The following is a 23,367-nucleotide window of genomic DNA, read 5'->3' on the forward strand; positions in this document are numbered from 1 at the left end:
TGACGGGCTGTGGGTCTGAGGGGTGACGGGCTGTGGGTCTGAGGGGTGACGGGCTGGGGGTCTGAGGGGTGACGGGCTGGGGGTCTGAGGGGTGACGGGCTGGGGGTCTGAGGGGTGACGGGCTGGGGGTCTGAGGGGTGACGGGCTGGAGGGCTGAGGGGTGACGGGCTGAGGGGTGACGGGCTGAGGGGTGACGGGCTGAGGGGGTGACGGGCTGAGGGGGTGACGGGCTGAGGGGTGACGGGCTGTGGGCTGAGGGGTGACGGGCTGGGGGTCTGAGGGGTGACGGGCTGGGGGTCTGAGGGGTGACGGGCTGGAGGGCTGAGGGGTGACGGGCTGAGGGGTGACGGGCTGAGGGGGTGACGGGCTGAGGGGGTGACGGGCTGAGGGGGTGACGGGCTGAGGGGGTGACGGGCTGAGGGGGTGACGGGCTGAGGGGGTGACGGGCTGAGGGGGTGACGGGCTGAGGGGGTGACGGGCTGAGGGGGTGACGGGCTGAGGGGTGACGGGCTGTGGGCTGAGGGGTGACTGGCTGAAGGGGTGACGGGCTGAGGGGTGACGGGCTGAGGGGTGACGGGCTGAGGGGTGACGGGCTGAGGGGTGACGGGCTGGGGGCTGAGGGGTGACGGGCTGAAGGGGTGACGGGGTGACGGGCTGAGGGGTGACGGGCTGAGGGGTGACGGGCTGAGGGGTGACGGGCTGAGGGGTGACGGGCTGTGGCTGAGGGGTGACGGGGTGACTGGCTTGGGTCTGAGGGGTGACTGGCTGGGGGTTGAGGGGTGACTGGCTAAAGGGATGACGGGCTGGGGGCTGGGGGCTGAGGGGTGACGGGCTGAGGGGTGACGGGCTGAGGGGTGACGGGCTGAGGGGTGACGGGCTGAGGGGTGACGGGCTGAGGGGTGACGGGTTACTGGCTGGGGGCTGAGGGGTGACTGGCTGGGGGCTGAGGGGTGACTGGCTGAGGGGTGACTGGCTGAGGGGTGACGGGCTGAGGGGTGACGGGCTGAGGGGTGACGGGCTGAGGGGTGACGGGCTGAGGGGTGACGGGCTGAGGGGTGACGGGCTGAGGGTCTGAGGGGTGACTGGCTGGGGGTCTGAGGGGTGACTGGCTGGGGGTCTGAGGGGTGACGGGCTGAGGGGTGACGGGCTGAGGGGTGACGGGCTGTGGGCTGAGGGGTGACGGGCTGTGGGCTGAGGGGTGACGGGCTGTGGGCTGAGGGGTGACTGGCTGGGGGTCTGAGGGGTGACTGGCTGGGGGTCTGAGGGGTGACTGGCTGGGGGTCTGAGGGGTGACGGGGTGACGGGCTGAGGGGCTGGGGGTCTGAGGGGTGACGGGCTGGGGGTCTGAGGGGTGACGGGCTGGGGGTCTGAGGGGTGACGGGCTGGAGGGCTGAGGGGTGACGGGCTGAGGGGGTGACGGGCTGTGGGCTGAGGGGTGACGGGCTGTGGGCTGAGGGGTGACGGGCTGGGGGTCTGAGGGGTGACGGGCTGGGGGTCTGAGGGGTGACTGGCTGGGGGTCTGAGGGGTGACGGGGTGACGGGCTGAGGGGCTGGGGTCTGAGGGGTGACGGGCTGGAGGGCTGAGGGGTGACGGGCTGAGGGGTGACGGGCTGAGGGGTGACGGGCTGAGGGGTGACGGGCAGAGGGGGTGACGGGCTGAGGGCTGAGGGGTGACGGGCTGAGGGGTGACTGGCTGAAGGGGTGACGGGGTGACGGGCTGAGGGGTGACGGGCTGGGGGCTGAGGGGTGACGGGCTGGGGGCTGAGGGGTGACGGGGTGACTGGCTGAAGGGGTGACGGGCTTAGGGGTGACGGGCTGGGGGCTGAGGGGTGACGGGCTGAGGGGTGACGGGCTGAAGGGGTGACGGGCTGAAGGGGTGACAGGCTGAAGGGGTGACGGGCTGAAGGGGTGACGGGCTGAAGGGGTGACGGGCTGAAGGGGTGACGGGCTGAAGGGGTGACGGGCTGAAGGGGTGACGGGCTGAAGGGGTGACTGGCTGGGGGGCTGAGGGGTGACGGGCTGAGGGGTGACGGGCTGAGGGGTGACGGGATGACTGGCTGTGGGTCTGAGGGGTGACTGGCTAAAGGGGTGACGGGCTGAGGGGTGACGGGCTGAGGGGTGACGGGCTGAGGGGTGACGGGCTGGGGGGTGACGGGCTGGGGGGTGACGGGCTGGGGGGTGACGGGCTGAGGGGTGACGGGCTGAGGGGTGACAGGGTGACGGGCTGAGGGGTGACAGGGTGACGGGCTGAGGGGTGACAGGGTGACGGGCTGAGGGGTGACGGGCTGAGGGGTGACGGGCTGAGGGGTGACGGGCTGAGGGGTGACGGGCTGAGGGGTGACGGGCTGAGGGGCTGTGGGTCTGAGGGGTGACTGGCTAAAGGGGTGACTGGCTGAGGGGTGACGGGCTGAGGGGTGACAGGGTGACTGGCTGAGGGTCTGAGGGGTGACGGGCTGAGGGGTGACGGGCTGAGGGGTGACGGGCTGACTGGCTGAGGGGTGACGGGCTGGGGGGTGACGGGCTGGGGGGTGACGGGCTGAGGGGTGACGGGCTGGGGGGTGACAGGGTGACTGGCTGAGGGTCTGAGGGGTGACTGGCTGAGGGTCTGAGGGCTGAGGGGTGACGGGCTGAGGGGTGACGGGCTGAGGGGTGACGGGCTGAGGGGTGACGGGCTGAGGGGTGACGGGCTGAGGGGTGACGGGCTGAGGGGTGACGGGCTGAGGGGTGACGGGCTGAGGGGTGACGGGCTGAGGGGTGACTGGCTGGGGGCTGAGGGGTGACTGGCTGAGGGGTGACGGGCTGTGGCTGAGGGGTGACAGGGTGACTGGCTTGGGTCTGAGGGGTGACTGGCTGTGGGTTGAGGGGTGACTGGCTGTGGGTTGAGGGGTGACTGGCTGTGGGTTGAGGGGTGACTGGCTAAAGGGGTGACTGGCTGGGGGCTGAGGGGTGACTGGCTGAGGGGTGATGGGCTGTGGCTGAGGGGTGACGGGGTGACTGGCTGGGGGTTGAGGGGTGACTGGCTAAAGGGATGACTGGCTGTGGGCTGAGGGGTGACGGGCTGAGGGGTGACGGGTGACTGGCTGAGGGTCTGAGGGGTGACTGGCTGGGTGTCTGAGGGGTGACTGGCTGGGGGTCTGAGGGGTGACGGGCTGGGGGGCTGAGGGGTGACGGGCTGAGAGGTGACGGTCTGAGGGGTGTCGGGCTGGGGGTCTGAGGGGTGTCGGGCTGGGGGTCTGAGGGGTGACGGTCTGAGGGGTGACGGTCTGAGGGGTGACGGGCTGGGGGTCTGAGGGGTGACTGGCTGGGGGTCTGAGGGGTGACGGGCTGAGGGGTGACGGGCTGAGGGGTGACGGGCTTGGGGGCTGAGGGGTGACGGGCTTGGGGGCTGAGGGGTGACGGGCTGGAGGCTGAGGGGTGACTGGCTGGAGGCTGAGGGGTGACTGGCTGGAGGCTGAGGGGTGACGGGCTGAGGGGTGACGGGTGACTGGCTGGGGGCTGAGGGGTGACGGTCTGAGGGGTGACGGTCTGAGGGGTGACGGGCTGGGGGCTGAGGGGTGACTGGCTAAAGGGGTGACTGGCTGGGGGCTGACGGAGTGACTGGCTGGGGGCTGAGGGGTGACTGGCTGAGGGGTGACGGGCTGTGGCTGAGGGGTGACGGGGTGACTGGCTTGGGTCTGAGGGGTGACTGGCTTGGATCTGAGGGGTGACTGGCTGGGGGTTGAGGGGTGACTGGCTGTGGGCTGGGGGCTGAGGGGTGACGGGCTGAGGGGTGACGGGTGACTGGCTGGGGGTCTGAGGTGGCTGGGGGTCTGAGGGGTGACGGGCTGACGGGCTGGGGGCTGAGGGGTGACGGGCTGGGGGCTGAGGGGTGACGGGCTGGAGGCTGAGGGGTGACGGGCTGGAGGCTGAGGGGTGACGGGCTGGAGGCTGAGGGGTGACTGGCTGGAGGCTGAGGGGTGACTGGCTGGAGGCTGAGGGGTGACGGGGGTGACGGGCTGGGGGTCTGAGGGGTGACGGGCTGGGGGTCTGAGGGGTGACGGGCTGGGGGTCTGAGGGGTGACGGGCTGGGGGCTGAGGGGTGACGGGCTGGGGGCTGAGGGGTGACTGGCTGGAGGCTGAGGGGTGACTGGCTGGAGGCTGAGGGGTGACTGGCTGGAGGCTGAGGGGTGACTGGCTGGAGGCTGAGGGGTGACTGGCTGGAGGCTGAGGGGTGACGGGGTGACGGGCTGAGGGGTGACGGGCTGGGGGTCTGAGGGGTGACGGGCTGAGGGGTGACGGGCTGGGGGTCTGAGGGGTGACGGGCTGGGGGTCTGAGGGGTGACGGGCTGGGGGTCTGAGGGGTGACGGGCTGGGGGTCTGAGGGGTGACGGGCTGGGGGTCTGAGGGGTGACTGGCTGGAGGCTGAGGGGTGACTGGCTGGAGGCTGAGGGGTGACTGGCTGGAGGCTGAGGGGTGACTGGCTGGAGGCTGAGGGGTGACGGGGTGACTGGCTGACGGGGTGACTGGCTGACGGGCTGAGGGGTGACGGGCTGAGGGGTGACGGGCTGAGGGGTGACGGGGGTGACGGGCTGGGGGTCTGAGGGGTGACGGGCTGGGGGTCTGAGGGGTGACTGGCTGGGGGGGTGACGGGCTGAGGGGTGACGGGCTGGGGGCTGAGGGGTGACGGGCTGGGGGCTGAGGGGTGACGGGCTGGGGGCTGAGGGGTGACGGGGTGAGGGGTGACTGGCTGGGGGCTGAGGGGTGACTGGGGGCTGAGGGGTGACGGGCTGAGGGGTGACGGGCTGGGGGCTGGGGGTCTGAGGGGTGACGGGCTGGGGGTCTGAGGGGTGACGGGCTGGGGGTCTGAGGGGTGACGGGCTGGGGGTCTGAGGGGTGACTGGCTGGGGGGGTGACGGGCTGAGGGGTGACGGGCTGGGGGCTGAGGGGTGACGGGCTGGGGGCTGAGGGGTGACGGGCTGGGGGCTGAGGGGTGACGGGCTGGGGGCTGAGGGGTGACGGGGTGAGGGGTGACTGGCTGGGGGCTGAGGGGTGACTGGGGGCTGAGGGGTGACTGGCTGGGGGCTGAGGGGTGACGGGCTGAGGGGTGACGGGCTGGGGGCTGGGGGTCTGAGGGGTGACTGGCTGGGGGTCTGAGGGGTGACGGGCTGAGGGGTGTCGGGCTGGGGGTCTGAGGGGTGACGGGCTGGGGGTCTGAGGGGTGACGGGCTGGGGGTCTGAGGGGTGACGGGCTGGGGGTCTGAGGGGTGACGGGCTGGGGGTCTGAGGGGTGACGGGCTGGAGGCTGAGGGGTGACGGGCTGGAGGCTGAGGGGTGACGGGCTGGAGGCTGAGGGGTGACGGGCTGAGGGGTGACGGGCTGACGGGCTGAGGGGTGACGGGCTGACGGGCTGAGGGGTGACTGGCTGACGGGCTGAGGGGTGACTGGCTGACGGGCTGAGGGGTGACTGGCTGACGGGCTGAGGGGTGACTGGCTGACGGGCTGAGGGGTGACTGGCTGACGGGCTGAGGGGTGACGGGCTGAGGGGTGACGGGTGACTGGCTGGGGGCTGAGGGGTGACGGGCTGAGGGGTGACGGGCTGGGGGTCTGAGGGGTGACGGGCTGAGGGGTGACGGGCTGGGGGTCTGAGGGGTGACGGGCTGAGGGGTGACGGGCTGGGGGCTGAGGGGTGACGGGGTGAGGGGTGACTGGCTGGGGGCTGAGGGGTGACTGGCTGAGGGGTGACTGGCTGGGGGCTGAGGGGTGACGGGCTGAGGGGTGACGGGGTGACTGGCTGGGGGTCTGAGGGGTGACGGGCTGAGGGGTGTCGGGCTGGGGGTCTGAGGGGTGACGGTCTGGGGGCTGAGGGGTGACGGGCTGGGGGCTGAGGGGTGACGGGCTGGAGGCTGAGGGGTGACTGGCTGAGGGGTGACTGGGTGATTGGCTGACGGGCTGAGGGGTGACGGGCTGAGGGGTGACGGGCTGAGGGGTGACGGGCTGAGGGGTGACGGGTGACTGGCTGGGGGCTGAGGGGTGACGGGCTGAGGGGTGACGGGCTGAGGGGTGACGGGCTGGGGGGCTGGGGGGTGACGGGCTGGGGGGTGACGGGCTGGGGGGTGACGGGCTGACGGGGGTGACGGGCTGACGGGGTGAGGGGTGACGGGCTGAGGGGTGACGGGCTGGGGGCTGAGGGGTGACGTGCTGGGGGCTGAGGGGTGACGTGCTGGGGGCTGAGGGGTGACGTGCTGGGGGCTGAGGGGTGACGGGCTGGAGGCTGAGGGGCGACGGGCTGGAGGCTGAGGGGCGACGGGCTGGAGGCTGAGGGGCGACGGGCTGGAGGCTGAGGGGCGACGGGCTGGAGGCTGAGGGGCGACGGGCTGGAGGCTGAGGGGCGACGGGCTGGAGGCTGGAGGCGTGACGGGCTGGAGGCGTGACGGGCTGACGGGCTGAGGGGTGACCTGCTGGGGGTCTGAGGGGTGACTGGCTGGCTGACGGGGTGACTGGCTGACGGGGTGACTGGCTGACGGGGTGACTGGCTGACGGGGTGACTGGCTGACGGGGTGACTGGGTGAGGGGCTGGGGGCTGAGGGGTGAGGGGCTGGGGGCTGAGGGGCTGAGGGGTGAGGGGCTGGGGGCTGAGGGGTGACGGGGTGACGGGCTGAGGGGTGACGGGCTGGGGGTCTGAGGGGTGACGGGCTGAGGGGTGACGGTCTGAGGGGTGACGGGCTGAGGGGTGACGGGCTGAGGGGTGACGGGCTGAGGGGTGACGGGCTGAGGGGTGACGGGCTGAGGGGTGACGGGCTGAGGGGTGACGGGCTGAGGGGTGACGGGCTGAGGGGTGACTGGCTGGGGGGTGACTGGCTGGGGGTCTGAGGGGTGACTGGCTGGGGGCTGAGGGGTGACGGGCTGGGGGCTGACGGGGTGACGGGGTGAGGGGTGACTGGCTGGGGGCTCGGGGTGACGGGCTGAGGGGTGACGGGGTTAGGGGTGATGGGCTGAGGGGTGACGGGTGACTGGCTGGGGGCTGAGGGGTGACGGGCTGAGGGGTGACGGGCTGGGGGTCTGAGGGGTGACTGGCTGGGGGGTGACGGGCTGACGGGGTGACGGGCTGACGGGGTGAGGGGTGACGGGCTGAGGGGTGACGGGCTGGGGGCTGAGGGGTGACGGGCTGGGGGCTGAGGGGTGACGTGCTGGGGGCTGAGGGGTGACGGGCTGGAGGCTGAGGGGCGACGGGCTGGAGGCTGAGGGGCGACGGGCTGGAGGCTGAGGGGCGACGGGCTGGAGGCTGAGGGGCGACGGGCTGGAGGCTGAGGGGCGACGGGCTGGAGGCTGAGGGGCGACGGGCTGGAGGCTGAGGGGCGACGGGCTGGAGGCTGAGGGGCGACGGGCTGGAGGCTGAGGGGCGACGGGCTGGAGGCTGAGGGGCGACGGGCTGGAGGCTGAGGGGCGACGGGCTGGAGGCTGAGGGGCGACGGGCTGGAGGCTGAGGGGCGACGGGCTGGAGGCTGAGGGGCGACGGGCTGGAGGCTGGAGGCGTGACGGGCTGACGGGCTGAGGGGTGACCTGCTGGGGGTCTGAGGGGTGACTGGCTGGCTGACGGGGTGACTGGCTGACGGGGTGACTGGCTGACGGGGTGACTGGCTGACGGGGTGACTGGCTGACGGGGTGACTGGCTGACGGGGTGACTGGCTGACGGGGTGACTGGCTGACGGGGTGACTGGCTGACGGGGTGACTGGCTGACGGGGTGACTGGCTGACGGGGTGACTGGCTGACGGGGTGACTGGCTGACTGGCTGACGGGCTGACGGGGTGACGGGGTGACGGGGTGACGGGGTGACGGGGTGACTGGGTGAGGGGTGAGGGGCTGGGGGCTGAGGGGTGAGGGGCTGGGGGCTGAGGGGTGACGGGGTGACGGGCTGAGGGGTGACTGGCTGGGGGCTGAGGGGTGACGGGCTGGGGGTCTGAGGGGTGATGGGCTGAGGGGTGACGGGCTGAGGGGGTGACGGGCTGAGGGGTGACGGGCTGAGGGGTGACGGGCTGAGGGGTGACGGGCTGGGGGGTGACGGGCTGAGGGGTGACTGGCTGGGGGCTGAGGGGTGACGGGCTGAGGGGTGACGGGCTGAGGGGTGACGGGCTGAGGGGTGACGGGCTGAGGGGTGACGGGCTGAGGGGTGACGGGCTGAGGGGTGACGGGCTGGGGGGTGACGGGCTGGGGGGTGACTGGCTGGGGGGTGACTGGCTGGGGGTCTGAGGGGTGACTGGCTGGGGGCTGAGGGGTGACGGGCTGGGGGCTGACGGGGTGACGGGGTGAGGGGTGACTGGCTGGGGGCTCGGGGTGACGGGGTTAGGGGTGATGTGCTGAGGGGTGACGGGTGACTGGCTGGGGGCTGAGGGGTGACGGGCTGAGGGGTGACGGGCTGAGGGGTGACGGGCTGAGGGGTGACGGGCTGAGGGGTGACGGGCTGAGGGGTGACGGGCTGAGGGGTGACGGGCTGAGGGGTGACTGGCTGGGGGGTGACTGGCTGGGGGTCTGAGGGGTGACGGGCTGGGGGCTGAGGGGTGACGGGCTGGGGGCTGACGGGGTGACGGGGTGAGGGGTGACTGGCTGGGGGCTGAGGGGTGACGGGCTGGGGGCTGACGGGGTGAGGGGTGACTGTCTGGGGGCTCGGGGTGACGGGCTGAGGGGTGACGGGGTTAGGGGTGATGGGCTGAGGGGTGACGGGTGACTGGCTGGGGGCTGAGGGGTGACGGGCTGAGGGGTGACGGGCTGAGGGGTGACGGGCTGAGGGGTGACGGGCTGAGGGGTGACGGGCTGAGGGGTGACGGGCTGAGGGGTGACGGGCTGAGGGGTGACGGGCTGAGGGGTGACTGGCTGGGGGCTGAGGGGTGACGGGCTGGGGGCTGACGGGGTGACGGGGTGAGGGGTGACTGGCTGGGGGCTCGGGGTGACGGGCTGAGGGGTGACGGGGTTAGGGGTGATGGGCTGAGGGGTGACGGGTGACTGGCTGGGGGCTGAGGGGTGACGGGCTGAGGGGTGACGGGCTGGGGGCTGAGGGGTGACGGGCTGGGGGCTGACGGGCTGAGGGGTGACGGGCTGAGGGGTGACGGGCTGGGGGCTGAGGGGTGACGGGCTGAGGGGTGACGGGCTGGGGGCTGAGGGGTGACAATGACATGTGATTGGTTCCCGCTCTCTTGGAGGGGTAAACATTTCCAGCCCCCATCAGACATAAATAAAGACCCGGCCGGGGTCTCCCCTTCCACCAATTGTAGAGTTTCCTCACTTCCTGTCTGATGAACCTGTTGTCACCGGGACAGGAAGTGAGGGGCAATCTCTCTAATGGAGCCACAGACTGCATAGACAACCTGAAAGGAAATCTGAACCCCTCATGTCTACTGTCCTGGTGACACCCGTGTTCCCCTCTTTTCTTCTGTCCTGGTGACACCCGTGTTCCCCTTTTGTCTTCTGTCCTGGTGACACCCGTGTTCCCCTCTTGTCTTCTGTCCTGGGGACACCCGTTCCCCCTCATGTCTCCTGTCCTGGGGACACCCGTTCCCCCTCATGTCTTCTGTCCTGGGGACACCCGTTCCCCCTCATGTCTCCTGTCCTGGGGACACCCGTTCCCCCTCATGTCTCCTGTCCTGGGGACACCCGTTCCCCCTCATGTCTCCTGTCCTGGGGACACCCGTTCCCCCTCATGTCTCCTGTCCTGGGGACACCCGTTCCCCCTCATGTCTCCTGTCCTGGGGACACCCGTTCCCCCTCATGTCTTCTGTCCTGGGGACACCCGTTCCCCCTCATGTCTCCTGTCCTGGGGACACCCGTTCCCCCTCATGTCTCCTGTCCTGGGGACACCCGTTCCCCCTCATGTCTCCTGTCCTGGGGACACCCGTTCCCCCTCATGTCTCCTGTCCTGGTGACACCCGTTCCCCCTCATGTCTTCTGTCCTGGGGACAACCCGTTCCCCCTCATGTCTTCTGTCCTGGTGACACCCGTGTTCCCCTCATGTCTTCTGTCCTGGGGACACCCGTGTTCCCCTCTTGTCTTCTGTCCTGGGGACACCCGTTCCCCCTCATGTCTTCTGTCCTGGTGACACCCGTGTTCCCCTCATGTCTTCTGTCCTGGTGACACCCGTGTTCCCTCTTGTCTTCTGTCCTGGTGACACCCGTGTTCCCCTCTTGTCTTCTGTCCTGGTGACACCCGTGTTCCCCTCATGTCTTCGCGTCACCAGGACAGGTTCAGACTCATTCCACTGATCTGGTCTGGATTTGGCTGTAATGACTCCTCTGTGGTATTGGGGGGGGGGGGGGGGGGGGGTTTGGTGTTGCCTCAGGTGAAACCAGTGAGGTGTTGGTCACTCTAAGCCCCGAGGGGGCGGGGCAGTGACCCGTAGTCTGTAGAATTGCAGGCGGTGGAGAGTGTTGTCACCCTCCATTGAGTTACAGTTTATCTGTTAGGTTGCACGGTTCCTGTCTCCAGAGTTACCCTTTAATAATTCCTCCAGCTTGTAGTCGATGTCCTGGATGTTCCTCCAACTCTGGGAATGTTGGCGGAGTGCCGCTGTGGATGGAGGGGGGGTGGCTGTATTCCCAGACATTTCCCCTCATGTCTTCTGTCCTGGTGACACCCATTCCCCTCATGTCTTCTGTCCTGGTGACACCCGTTCCCCCTCATGTCTTCTGTCCTGGGGACACCCGTTCCCCCTCATGTCTCCCGTCCTGGGGACACCCGTTCCCCCTCATGTCTCCCGTCCTGGGGGACACCCGTTCCCCCCTCATGTCTCCCGTCCTGGGGACACCCGTTCCCCCTCATGTCTCCCGTCCTGGGGACACCCGTTCCCCCTCATGTCTCCCGTCCTGGGGACACCCGTTCCCCCTCATGTCTCCCGTCCTGGGGACACCCGTTCCCCCTCATGTCTCCCGTCCTGGGGACACCCGTTCCCCCTCATGTCTCCCGTCCTGGGGACACCCGTTCCCCCTCATGTCTCCCGTCCTGGGGACACCCGTTCTCCACTAATCTTGGCCTTACCAGGACAGGTTCAGACTCATTCCACAGATATGGTCTGGATTTGGCTGTAATGACTCCTCTGTGGTATGGGGGGTGGGGTTTGGTGTTGCCGCAGGTGACACCAGGGAGGTGTTGGTCACTCTTAGCCCCGGGGGGGCGGTGACACGGAGTCTGTAGAATTGCAGGCGGTGGAGAGTGTTGTCACCCTCCATTGAGTTACAATGTATCTGTTGGGTTGCATGGTTCCTGTCTCTGGAGTTACCCTTTAATTCCTCCAGCTTGTCGTCCGATGTCCTGGATGTTCCTCCAACTCTGGGAATGTTGCGGAGTGCCGCTGTAGATGGGGAGGGGGGTGGCTGTATTCCCGGAAATTTCCAGGGTTCATAGAGGGAGAAGTCGCTGCACAGCTGGACCTGGGTGGGGGCCCCTCCCGATCCTCCAGATGTGACACCCCGCCCCTCCCGATTGTCTCTAAATTGAGGAATGTGGTGTCAGGAATTCCTCCACCGGGACACCCCTAAACCCCCCCCCCCCCCATCCCTTCCCAATGAGTGCCGACAATCACAGCTCTCCGTATTCCGCCACATTGCAGAGAGAATGTCCATCCATCCATTCATCCTCCAATCCATCCATTCATCCTCCAATCCATCCATCCATTCATTCATCCTCCAATCCATCCATTCATTCATTCATCCCTCTGATTGTGTGTCTTGTGTCCCCCATGCAGGTCTTGCGCTCCCCGTCTCTGATCAGATGCCATATTGGGAGGTGTTCCCTCAGCTGAGTGTCGGTGAGGGGCATGCAGTGACCCCCAGGAAGTGGTCAGGGTGAGTACCCTCTCCTTAGTTCTCCATCTGTAAGCCTGGTTGTCCCTGGACCCCCCCCCCCACTGTTGCCCCCCCCCCTCCACTTCCCCACTGTGACCCCCACCTCCAGTCACGGGGCCGGACACATTGTCTGTGTATAGCTGGTAATTAGGAGGAGGGCTCCTTTTAAGAGAAGAGAGGTTTGGGGAGGAGGGCTGCATTAATAGAAGAGCGGTTTGGGGCGGGGGGCTCCGTTAATAGAGAGTGATTGGGGCGGAGGGCTCCTTTAAGAGAAGAGAGGTTTGGGGCGGAGGGCTCCTTTAAGAGAAGAGAGGTTTGGGGCGGAGGGCTCCTTTAAGAGAAGAGAGGTTTGGGGCGGAGGGCTCCTTTAAGAGAAGAGAGGTTTGGGGAGGAGGGCTGCATTAATAGAAGAGCGGTTTGGGGCGGGGGGCTCCGCTAATAGAGAGTGATTGGGGCGGAGGGCTCCTTTAAGAGAAGAGAGGTTTGGGGCGGAGGGCTCCTTTAAGAGAAGAGAGGTTTGGGGCGGAGGGCTCCTTTAAGAGAAGAGAGGTTTGGGGCGGAGGGCTCCTTTAAGAGAAGAGAGGTTTGGGGCGGAGGGCTCCTTTAAGAGAAGAGAGGTTTGGGGAGGAGGGCTGCATTAATAGAAGAGCGGTTTGGGGCGGGGGCTCCGTTAATAGAGAGTGATTGGGGCGGAGGGCTCCTTTTTAATAGATGAGAGGTTTGGGGCGGAGGGCTCCTTTAAGAGAAGAGAGGTTTGGGGCGGAGGGCTCCTTTAAGAGAGAGAGGTTTGGGGCGGAGGGCTCCTTTAAGAGAAGAGAGGTTGGGGCTCCTTTATTAGAAGTGAGTGATTGGGGCGGAGGGCTCCTTTTAATAGAAGAGCTCTGTACAGTGTTTGTCTTTCGGGCGTGGCGCGGTGAGAGTGGGCGGGGCCAGGACAGGTGCGGCAGACAGGTGTTGGTTATTAACCCCGTCCTGTCCCGCGATTACATCATCACCTCGGCCTCCTCTGGAAGGAGTGAGACATTTCCTCACCAGGGAGGGTTCCTTCCTCCCCCGCCCGGGAACAATGAGGGGGAAGGGCACGCCCACCTCTCACTTCCCAATTCTTGTGTGTAAAGGAGAACACCGCAGCAGTCCCTTTTATTGCAGCTGTACACCATGACAGACTCTGCGCCCGACGCCCTGTGACCTCACATGGGGGGGGGCCATGACATGACATGGCATTAAGGGGGGGCTCCGCTTTTCCCCGGCTGATGAGGGAATCCCGGAATACATGAGCACAGGACAGCAGATTTTTGGGGAGGGGGGAGCGGTGGTCTCAATTACCCTCAGGGGGCCCCTCCATCCAAAACTGAGAGTTTATTCCCAAACTGGGGGATTTTACCTCTCCAGCAGATGGCGCAGCCCTCTGGACTCCACCTATACCTGAAATATCACACCTGGCTCCTCTGTGAGTCGGGCCCGGGGGGGGGGGGGCGGCTGAGTGTGGATTCTGGCACTCCGGAGGTGTCGGTATTCAATCCCCCCCCCCCCCCCTCTCCAGTGATGAGGAGGGTGTGGAGAGTTTTCTCTGATTACAGATCCTGTTGGAGCGTCCGGAGGGGGGAGGGGAAGGGAGCTTTATGTTTCCCATGCTGAGTCCCTTTCCTCACTATCTGACCCCCCCATCCTGAGAGCAGAGAAGAGAGCAGGGCAAAACACGCGGATCTCCCTGGCCTCAGCCAGCTAGGGGGGAGCTCATTAGAGGGTCTGTGGGTCCGGTTTGGATATTAAGGTCAGGATTAAGGTGGGATCATGGTTAGGGTCAGGATTAAGATGGGATCAGGGTTAGGGTCAGGATTAAGGTGGGATCATGGTTAGGATCAGGATTAGATGGGATCAGGGTTAGGGTCAGGATTAGGTGGGATCAGGGTTAGGGTCAGGATTAAGGTGGGATCAGGGTTAGGGTCAGATTAAGGTGGGATCAGGGTTAGGGTCAGGATTAAGGTGGGATCAGTGTTAGGGTCAGGATTAAGGTGGGATCAGGGTTAGGGTCAGGATTAGGTGGGATCAGGGTTAGGGTTAGGATTAGGTGGGATCAGGATTAGGATTAGGGTCAGGATTAGGTGGGATCTGGGTTAGGGTCAGCATTAGATGGGATCAGGGTTAGGGTCATGATTAAGATGGGATCAGGAATAGGGTCAGAATTAGGTGGGATCAGGGTTAGGGTCAGGATTAGGTAGGATTAGGAGTAGATGGGATCGGTCAGGATTAGGTGGGATCTGATTTGGGGTCAGGATTAGGTGGGAACAGGGTTAGGGTCAGGATTAGATGGGATCAGGGTTAGGGTCAGGATTAGATGGGATCAGGATTAGGGTCAGGATTAGATGGGATCAGGATTAGGGTCAGGATTAGATGGGATCAGGATTAGGGTCAGGATTAGATGGGATCAGGGTTAGGTTCAAGATTAGATGGGATCAGGGTTAGGGTCAGGATTAGATGGGATCAGGGTTAGGGCCAGGAATAGATGGGATCAGGGTTAGGGCCAGGAATAGATGGGATCAGGGTTAGGGTCAGGATTAGGTAGGATTAGGAGTAGGTGGGATCGGTCAGGATTAGGTGGGATCTGGGTTGGGGTCAGGATTAGGTGGGAACAGGATTAGGGTCAGGAATAGATGGAATCAGGGTTAGGGTCAGCAATAGATGGGATCAGGGTTAGGGTCAGGAATAGATGGATCAGGGTTAGGGTCAGGAATAGATGGGATCAGGGTTAGGGTCAGGAATAGATGGGATCAGGGTTAGGGTCAGGATTAAGGTGGGATCAGGAATAGGGTCAGGATTAAGGTGGGATCAGGAATAGGGTCAGGATTAAGGTGGGATCAGGAATAGGGTCAGGATTAAGGTGGGATCAGGAATAGGGTCAGGATTACGTGGGATCTGGGTTGGGGTCAGGATTAGGTGGATCAGGTTTAGGGTCAGGATTAGATGGGATCAGGATTAGGGTCAGGAATAGATGGGGTTAGGGTCAGGATTAAGGTGGGATCAGGAATAGGGTCAGGATTAAGGTGGGATCAGGAATAGGGTCAGGATTAAGGTGGGATCAGGAATAGGGTCAGGATTAAGGTGGGATCAGGAACAGGGTCAGGATTAAGGTGGGATCAGGAACAGGGTCAGGATTAAGGTGGGGTCAGGAATAGGGTCAGGATTACGTGGGATCAGGATTAGGGTCAGGATTAGGATTAGGTGGGATCTAGGTTGGGGTCAGGATTACGTGGGATCTGGGTTGGGGTCAGGATTAAGGTGGGATCTGGGTTGGGGTCAGGATTAAGGTGGGATCTGGGTTGGGGTCAGGATTAAGGTGGGATCTGGGTTGGGGTCAGGATTAAGGTGGGATCTGGGTTGGGGTCAGGATTAAGGTGGGATCAGGGATAGGGTCAGGATTAGGTGAGATCAGGGTTAAGGTCAGGGATAGGGTCAGGATTAAGGTGGGATCAGGGTTAGGGTCAGGTTTAAGGTGGGATCAGGGTTAGGGTCAGGATTAGGTGGGATCAGGGTTAGGGTCAGGATTAGGTGGGATCAGGGTTTGGAGGGTTTGGGGTTAGTTATTAGGGTCAGGGCCAGGTTCGGATATAAGGGTCACGGTCAAGGTTAGGCAGTTAGGACCATGATTAGGGTCAGGGTTATCAGAGACATAGTTAGGGTAGGGTCAGGTTCAGATATAAGGGTCGGGTTTAGGGGGTTAGGGTCAGGGTTAAGCAGTTAGGACCATGATTATGGTCAGGGCTTGAGTCATAGGGCAGGGTCAAGTTCAGACATTAGGGGGTTGGGGTTAGTCAAGATCTTTATTAGGGTCAGGGTTAGAGTCATGGTTGGGGTAGGGTCAGGTGTAGGTGGTTAGGAGCAGAATTAGGGTCTGGGTTATTGGAGTCATAGGGTCAGGTTCGGACATTGGGGTTAGGGGCAGGATTAGGGTCAGAGTTATCAGAGTCATAGTTCGGGTAGGGTCAGGTTTAGGGGGTTAGGTGCAGGATTAGGGTTATCAGTTATTAGTCATAGTTAGGGTAGGGTCAGGTTCAGGTATAGGGGTCAAGTTTTATGGTAGAATCAGGGTTAGGGAGTTGGGGGTTAGTTAGGGTCATGATTAGGGTTAGGATCAGAGTAGGGTCAGGGTTGGGGGGGGGGGGGGTTAGAATCTGGATTAAGTAGTTAGGACTATGGTTAGGGTTAGGGTCGGGTCAAGTTCAGACATTAGGGTCCGGGTTAGGGGGTTAGGCTCATAATTAGGCTAAGGTCAGAGTTAGGCAGTTAGGATCATGATTGGGGTAGGATCAGGTTTGGATGTTGGGGTCAGGATTAGGGGGTTATAGTCAGGGTCAGAATAAGTTCAGGTTCAGACATTAGAGCCAAGATTAGGATCATGGTTAGGATCACGTTTAGGGGGTTAGGATCACGGTTAGGGGTTAGGATCATGGTTCAGAGGTTGGGGGTCAGGATTAGTGTTTGGGAGAACTGTGTCTGAGATCTTCCATTCATCACTGATACATAGAGGACATTATCTCTTTGCCAGGACACCTTTAATGGATATATAGGGCTGTCATTAGAAATCATGTGGCCCCTCACAGACCCCCCTGCCCCCCTGCCAATCCCCCCCCCCCCCCCAGCCCCATTCCTAGGCCCCCTATACAGGAGTACTACCTCTATCCTCCTATTGGTGGCCCTGGCACCATCACCCCAGTGTGGTTATTGGTGAGGCCTGGCAATGTAGGGATGGCGGCCGGCTCCCAGGACCCCATACACAAACATGGTGGTCATGTGGTGCTCGTCCTCCTTCTTCTCCATCCCAGGAATCCCCCGCTCACTCCAGCCGCTCTGTGTGCCGCCATCTCTCCTTCCAGTCTGCACTGGGGAGACACCCACTATGGCTCCGATATGACAACTCACATGACGGGTGGCCTTGTTGTACTTGGTGGAGAGCTGCCAGCCAAGAATGTTGGGCCCCCTGATTCCCTGATGGGGCCCGGTACAGAGTATTGCCTGTACTCCCCCACCAGCCGTCCAGTAGATATATATACACTGTATCTCTGTCTATATATATATATATCTGTACAGGAAGGTCGGGAACACATTGTAGCGGAATGTCGGAGAGTTTACACTCCACTGTGACTAAATAAATAACATTTTCCTGCTGGCGTTCTTCTCCGAGAAAACCCGAGTGTCCTCCTGGAGAACAGTCCAAGACATAGAGCAGGGGGGCCGCGCCGCACCGCACCAAGAGGAGTGGGGGGACGCGCCGCACCAAGAGGAAGGGGGGGGGCCGCGCCGCACCAAGAGGAGGGGGGGGGGCCGCGCCGCACCAAGAGGAGGGGGGGGGGCCGCGCCGCACCAAGAGGAGGGGGGGGGCCGCGCCGCACCAAGAGGAGGGGGGGGGCCGCGCCGCACCAAGAGGAGGGGGGGGGGGGCCGCGCCGCACCAAGAGGGAGGGGGGGGGCCGCGCCGCACCAAGAGGAGGGGGGGGGGGCCGCGCCGCACCAAGAGGAGGGGGGGGGGCCGCGCCGCACCAAGAGGAGGGGGGGGGGGCCGCGCCGCACCAAGAGGAGGGGGGGGCCGCGCCGCACCAAGAGGAGGGGGGGCCGCGCCGCACCAAGAGGAGGGGGGGGGGGCCGCACCAAGAGGAGGGGGGGCCGCGCCGCACCAAGGGAAGGTGGGCCGCTCCGAGAGTAGGAGCGCCGCACCGAGAATAGGAGCGCCGCACCGAGAATAGGAGCGCCGCACCAAGAAGAGGGACGCCGCACCGAGAGAATGAGTGCCACAGCAAGGGGATGGGCGCCGCAGCAAGAGAAGGGGCCCCTCACTAAAACAGGGAGCACTCTGTCAAACCTTTGTTTGGCGGTTTTATATCCAGGGAGCGCGGCCTGTCAGCGTGCGATCTTTGTACGATTGCCAGGATGGAGCTATAAATATAACGTCATTGAATAGGAAGTTCCCTCACAATAAATATTGTTTCCTGGACCCGCCAGGTGTGAGAGCCATTCATCCCTCTGTGACGGGGTTCATAGACGATCGCCTATCAGTCCCTCAGCTGCTGGGAGTTTCCCTTTTATTTTATTCTGGGAGTTCAGACCTACTCAGTATTGATCCCTCCCTATGAATGAAGAGGACCTGTCACTGCCGTGTGCGCCCCACATACCCTTCCAATGTCGGCTTTTACCGTCCGGCCCGCCAATGTCACCCGACATGAAAGCTGTCCCCCTCTGGATATGGAGTTGGGGGGGTTTTCTTAGGATTACAATTTATACGAAATATTTGTTAGAACAAAAAGGTTTCATCTTCACCTGAGCACTATAGAAGAGAGAGAGAGAGGAGAGAGAGAGGGGGAGGAGCTGTTTGCCTTCAGACTGTCTCTCTCTAATTGAAACTCTGCACAGAGCAGCAAAGGGGGGGAGTCACTCCTCTCCACCTGTACATGTATCCCCCACCTACCTGAGCGGTCTCTCCCTGTCTATACTGTGGTCACCTACCTACCTGAGCAGTCTCTTGTCTGATCCTCTTCTCTCCTTGTCTATACTGTGGTCACCTACCTACCTGAGCGGTCTCTTGTCTGATCCTCTTCTCTCCTTGTCTATACTGTGGTCACCTACCTACCTGAGCGGTCTCTTGTCTGATCCTCTTCTCTCCTTGTCTATACTGTGGTCACCTACCTACCTGAGCGGTCTCTTGTCTGATCCTCTTCTCTCCTTGTCTATACTGTGGTCACCTACATACCTGAGCGGTCTCTTGTCTGATCCTCTTCTCTCCTTGTCTATACTGTGGTCACCTACCTGAGCGGTCTCTTGTCTGATCCTCTTCTCTCCTTGTCTATACTGTGGTCACCTACCTACCTGAGCGGTCTCTTGTCTGATCCTCTTCTCTCCTTGTCTATACTGTGGTCACCTACCTACCTGAGCGGTCTCTTGTCTGATCCTCTTCTCTCCTTGTCTATACTGTGGTCACCTACCTACCTGAGCGGTCTCTTGTCTGATCCTCTTCTCTCCTTGTCTATACTGTGGTCACCTACCTACCTGAGCAGTCTCTTGTCTGATCCTCTTCTCTCCTTGTCTATACTGTGGTCACCTACCTACCTGAGAGGTCTCTTGTCTGATCCTCTTCTCTCCTTGTCTATACTGTGGTCACCTACCTACCTGAGCGGTCTCTTGTCTGATCCTCTTCTCTCCTTGTCTATACTGTGGTCACCTACCTGAGTGGTCTCTTCTCTTTGCTTCTTCTAGGACCCTCCCAGTCTCCTGGAGTTGTCTTTGGTCATAAATGGAACTCGGATCCTGATGAAGCTTCAGAGGAATCGGTACGTGTTTTTGGGTGATCAGTTGGGGATGTTGTAAAGGTCACAAGAAAATGATAATCTTTGACCATGGGGTATAAGGGACCCACCAGTATAGACCCTTCGCTGCCAGTATAGACCCTTCGCTGCCAGTATAGACCCTTCACTGATCAAAACCCCACCCAGTGCATTCTGGGAGGTCCGGGACCCAAGGAAAGTGTTCATATCCCTTGTGCTTTCCAACAACCAGTTGGCGACAGGTTCCTCTTTAGGACTCCCTATACTTGCTTTAGGGTTGCAGGGATGGTAAAGATCTGGATGGGGGGGGGGGGTCTCACCCTGAGAATTGGGCAATGTGTGTTGGGGATGGGGGGGGGGTCTCACCCCGAGAATTGGGCAATGTGTGTTGGGGATGGGGGGGTCTCGTCCGAGAATTGGGCAATGTGTGTTGGGGATATGGGGGGGTCTCATCCCGAGAATTGGGCAATGTGTGTTGGGGATATGGGGGGGTCTCATCCCGAGAATTGGGGATATGGGGGGGTCTCATCCCGAGAATTGGGCAATGTGTGTTGGGGATGGGGGGACGGGTCTCGTCCCGAGAATTGGGCAATGTGTGTTTGGGGGGGGTCTCTCCCCGAGAATTGGACAATGTGTGTTGGGGATATGGGGGGGTCTCTCTCCGAGAATTGGGCAATGTGTGTTGGGGATGGGGGGGTCTCATCCCGAGAATTGGGCAATGTGTGTTGGGGGGGGGGGGGGGGGGGGTCTCGTCCCGAGAATTGGGCAATGTGTGTTGGGGATGGGGGGGGTCTCGTCCCGAGAATTGGGCAATGTGTGTTGGGGATGGGGGGGCGGGTCTCATCCCGAGAATTGGGCAATGTGTGTTGGGGATGGGGGAGGGTCTCGTCCCGAGAATCGGGCAATGTGTGTTGGGGATATGGGGGGGTCTCTCTCCGAGAATTTGGGCAATGTGTGTTGGGGGGGGGGGGGGTCTCATCCCGAGAATTGGGCAATGTGTGTTGGGGGGGGGGTCTCGTCCCGAGAATTGGGCAATGTGTGTTGGGGATATGGGGGGTCTCATCCGAGAATTGGGCAATGTGTGCTGGGGATATGGGGGGTCTCGCCCCGAGAATTGGGCAATGTGTGTTGGGGATGGGGGGGTCTCATCCCGAGAATTGGGCAATGTGTGTTGGGGATGGGGGGGCGGGTCTCGTCCCGAGAATTGGGCAATGTGTGTTGGGGATGGGGGGGGGGGGGGTCTCTCCCCGAGAATTGGGCAATGTGGGTTGGGGATATGGGGTGTCTCATCCCGAGAATTGGGCAATGTGTGTTGAGGGGGGGGAGTCTCGTCCCGAGAATTGGGCAATGTGTGTTGGGGATATGGGGGGGTCTCTCTCCGAGAATTGGGCAATGTGTGTTGAAGGGGGGGGGTCTCGCCCCGAGAATTGGGCAATGTGTGTTGGGGATGGGGGGTCTCACCCCGAGAATTGGGCAATGTGTGTTGGGGATGGGGGGGCGGGTCTCATCCCGAGAATTGGGCAATGTGTGTTGGGGATGGGGGAGGGTCTCGTCCCGAGAATCGGGCAATGTGTGTTGGGGATATGGGGGGGGTGTCACCCCGAGAATTGGGCAATGTGTGTTGGGGATGGGGGGGGTCTCACCCTGAGAATTGGGCAATGTGTTTTGGGGATGGGGGGGGTCTCTCTCCGAGAATTGGGCAATGTGTGTTGGGGATATGGGGGGGGTCTCTCCCCGAGAATTGGGTAATGTGTGTTGGGGATATGGGGGGGTCTCTCCCCGAGAATTGGGTAATGTGTGTTGGGGATATGGGGGGGTCTCGCCCCGAGAATTGGGCAATGTGTGTTGGGGATATGGGGGGGTCTCTCTCCGAGAATTGGGCAATGTGTGTTGGGGATATGGGGGGGTCTCTCTCCGAGAATTGGGCAATGTGTGTTGGGGATGGGGGGGGTCTCACCCTGAGAATTGGGCAATGTGTGTTGGGGATGGGGGGGGGTCTCACCCCGAGAATTGGGCAATGTGTGTTGGGGATATGGGGGGGTCTCTCTCCGAGAATTGGGCAATGTGTGTTGGGGATATGGGGGGGTCTCTCTCCGAGAATTGGGCAATGTGTGTTGGGGATATGGGGGGGGGTCTCGCCCCGAGAATTGGGCAATGTGTGTTGGGGATATGGGGGGTCTCGCCCCGAGAATTGGGCAATGTGTGTTGGGGATATGGGGGGGTCTCACCCCGAGAATTGGGCAATGTGTGTTGGGGATGGGGGGGGTCTCACCCTGAGAATTGGGCAATGTGTGTTGGGGATGGGGGGGGGGGGGTCTCACCCCGAGAATTGGGCAATGTGTGTTGGGGATATGGGGGGGTCTCTCTCCGAGAATTGGGCAATGTGTGTTGGGGATATGGGGGGTCTCGCCCCGAGAATTGGGCAATGTGTGTTGGGGATATGGGGGGGTCTCACCCCGAGAATTGGGCAATGTGTGTTGGGGATGGGGGGGGGGTCTCACCCCGAGAATTGGGCAATGTGTGTTGGGGATATGGGGGGTCTCCCCCGAAAATTGGGCAATGTGTGTTGGGGATATGGGGGGGTCTCTCCCCGAGAATTGGGCAATGTGTGTTGGGGATATGGGGGGGTCTCTCCCCGAGAATTGGGCAATGTGTGTTGGGGATATGGGGGGTCTCGCCCCGAGAATTGGGCAATGTGTGTTGGGGATGGGGGGGGTCTCACCCCGAGAATTGGGCAATGTGTGTTGGGGATGGGGGGGTCTCACCCCGAGAATTGGGCAATGTGTGTTGGGGATATGGGGGGGTCTCACCCCGAGAATTGGGCAATGTGTGTTGGGGATGGGGGGGTCTCACCCCGAGAATTGGGCAATGTGTGTTGGGGATATGGGGGGGTCTCACCCCGAGAATTGGGCAATGTGTGTTGGGGATATGGGGGGGTCTCTCCCCGAGAATTGGGCAATGTGTGTTGGGGATGGGGGGGTCTCACCCCGAGAATTGGGCAATGTGTGTTGGGGATATGGGGGGGTCTCTCCCCGAGAATTGGGCAATGTGTGTTGGGATATGGGGGGGTCTCGCCCCGAGAATTGGGCAATGTGTGTTGGGGATATGGGGGGGTCTCGCTCCGAGAATTGGGCAATGTGTGTTGGGATATGGGGGGGTCTCACCCCGAGAATTGGGCAATGTGTGTTGGGGATGGGGGGGGGGTCTCACCCCGAGAATTGGGCAATGTGTGTTGGGGATATGGGGGGTCTCCCCCGAAAATTGGGCAATGTGTGTTGGGGATATGGGGGGGTCTCTCCCCGAGAATTGGGCAATGTGTGTTGGGGATATGGGGGGGTCTCTCCCGAGAATTGGGCAATGTGTGTTGGGGATATGGGGGGTCTCGCCCCGAGAATTGGGCAATGTGTGTTGGGGATGGGGGGGTCTCACCCGAGAATTGGGCAATGTGTGTTGGGGATGGGGGGGTCTCACCCCGAGAATTGGGCAATGTGTGTTGGGGATATGGGGGGGTCTCACCCCGAGAATTGGGCAATGTGTGTTGGGGATGGGGGGGTCTCACCCCGAGAATTGGGCAATGTGTGTTGGGGATATGGGGGGGTCTCACCCCGAGAATTGGGCAATGTGTGTTGGGGATATGGGAGGGGTCTCTCCCGAGAATTGGGCAATGTGTGTTGGGGATGGGGGGGTCTCACCCGAGAATTGGGCAATGTGTGTTGGGGATATGGGGGGGTCTCTCCCCGAGAATTGGGCAATGTGTGTTGGGGATATGGGGGGGTCTCGCCCCGAGAATTGGGCAATGTGTGTTGGGGATATGGGGGGGTCTCGCCCCGAGAATTGGGCAATGTGTGTTGGGGATATGGGGGGGTCTCGCCCCGAGAATTGGGCAATGTGTGTTGGGGATATGGGGGGGTCTCGCCCCGAGAATTGGGCAATGTGTGTTGGGGATGGGGGGGTCTCTCCCCGAGAATTGGGCAATGTGTGTTGGGGATATGGGGGGGTCTCGCCCCGAGAATTGGGCAATGTGTGTTGGGGATATGGGGGGGTCTCGCTCCGAGAATTGGGCAATGTGTGTTGGGGATATGGGGGGGTCTCTCCCCGAGAATTGGGCAATGTGTGTTGGGGATGGGGGGGGGGGTCTCACCCTGAGAATTGGGCAATGTGTGTTGGGGATATGGGGGGGTCTCACCCTGAGAATTGGGCAATGTGTGTTGGGGATATGGGGGGGTCTCACCCCGATAATTGGGCAA

The 23,367-nt window shown here is 62.5% G+C and overlaps 1 protein-coding gene across 1 annotated transcript in view; it reads left to right on the plus strand.

The window, feature by feature from the left end:
- Window positions 1-23,367, plus strand: part of ADAM15 (ADAM metallopeptidase domain 15) — a 53,974-nt gene that overhangs the window by 2,743 nt on the left and 27,864 nt on the right. Inside the window, 2 exon segments of the mRNA XM_073608715.1 lie at window positions 11,709-11,808; window positions 19,053-19,126. Coding sequence (XP_073464816.1) covers window positions 19,107-19,126 — 20 coding nt within the window. The 5' untranslated portion in view covers window positions 11,709-11,808; window positions 19,053-19,106.

The sequence above is a fragment of the Aquarana catesbeiana genome, linkage group LG13 (genome assembly GCF_042186555.1).
Source record: "Aquarana catesbeiana isolate 2022-GZ linkage group LG13, ASM4218655v1, whole genome shotgun sequence".
Lineage (NCBI taxonomy): Eukaryota > Metazoa > Chordata > Amphibia > Anura > Ranidae > Aquarana > Aquarana catesbeiana.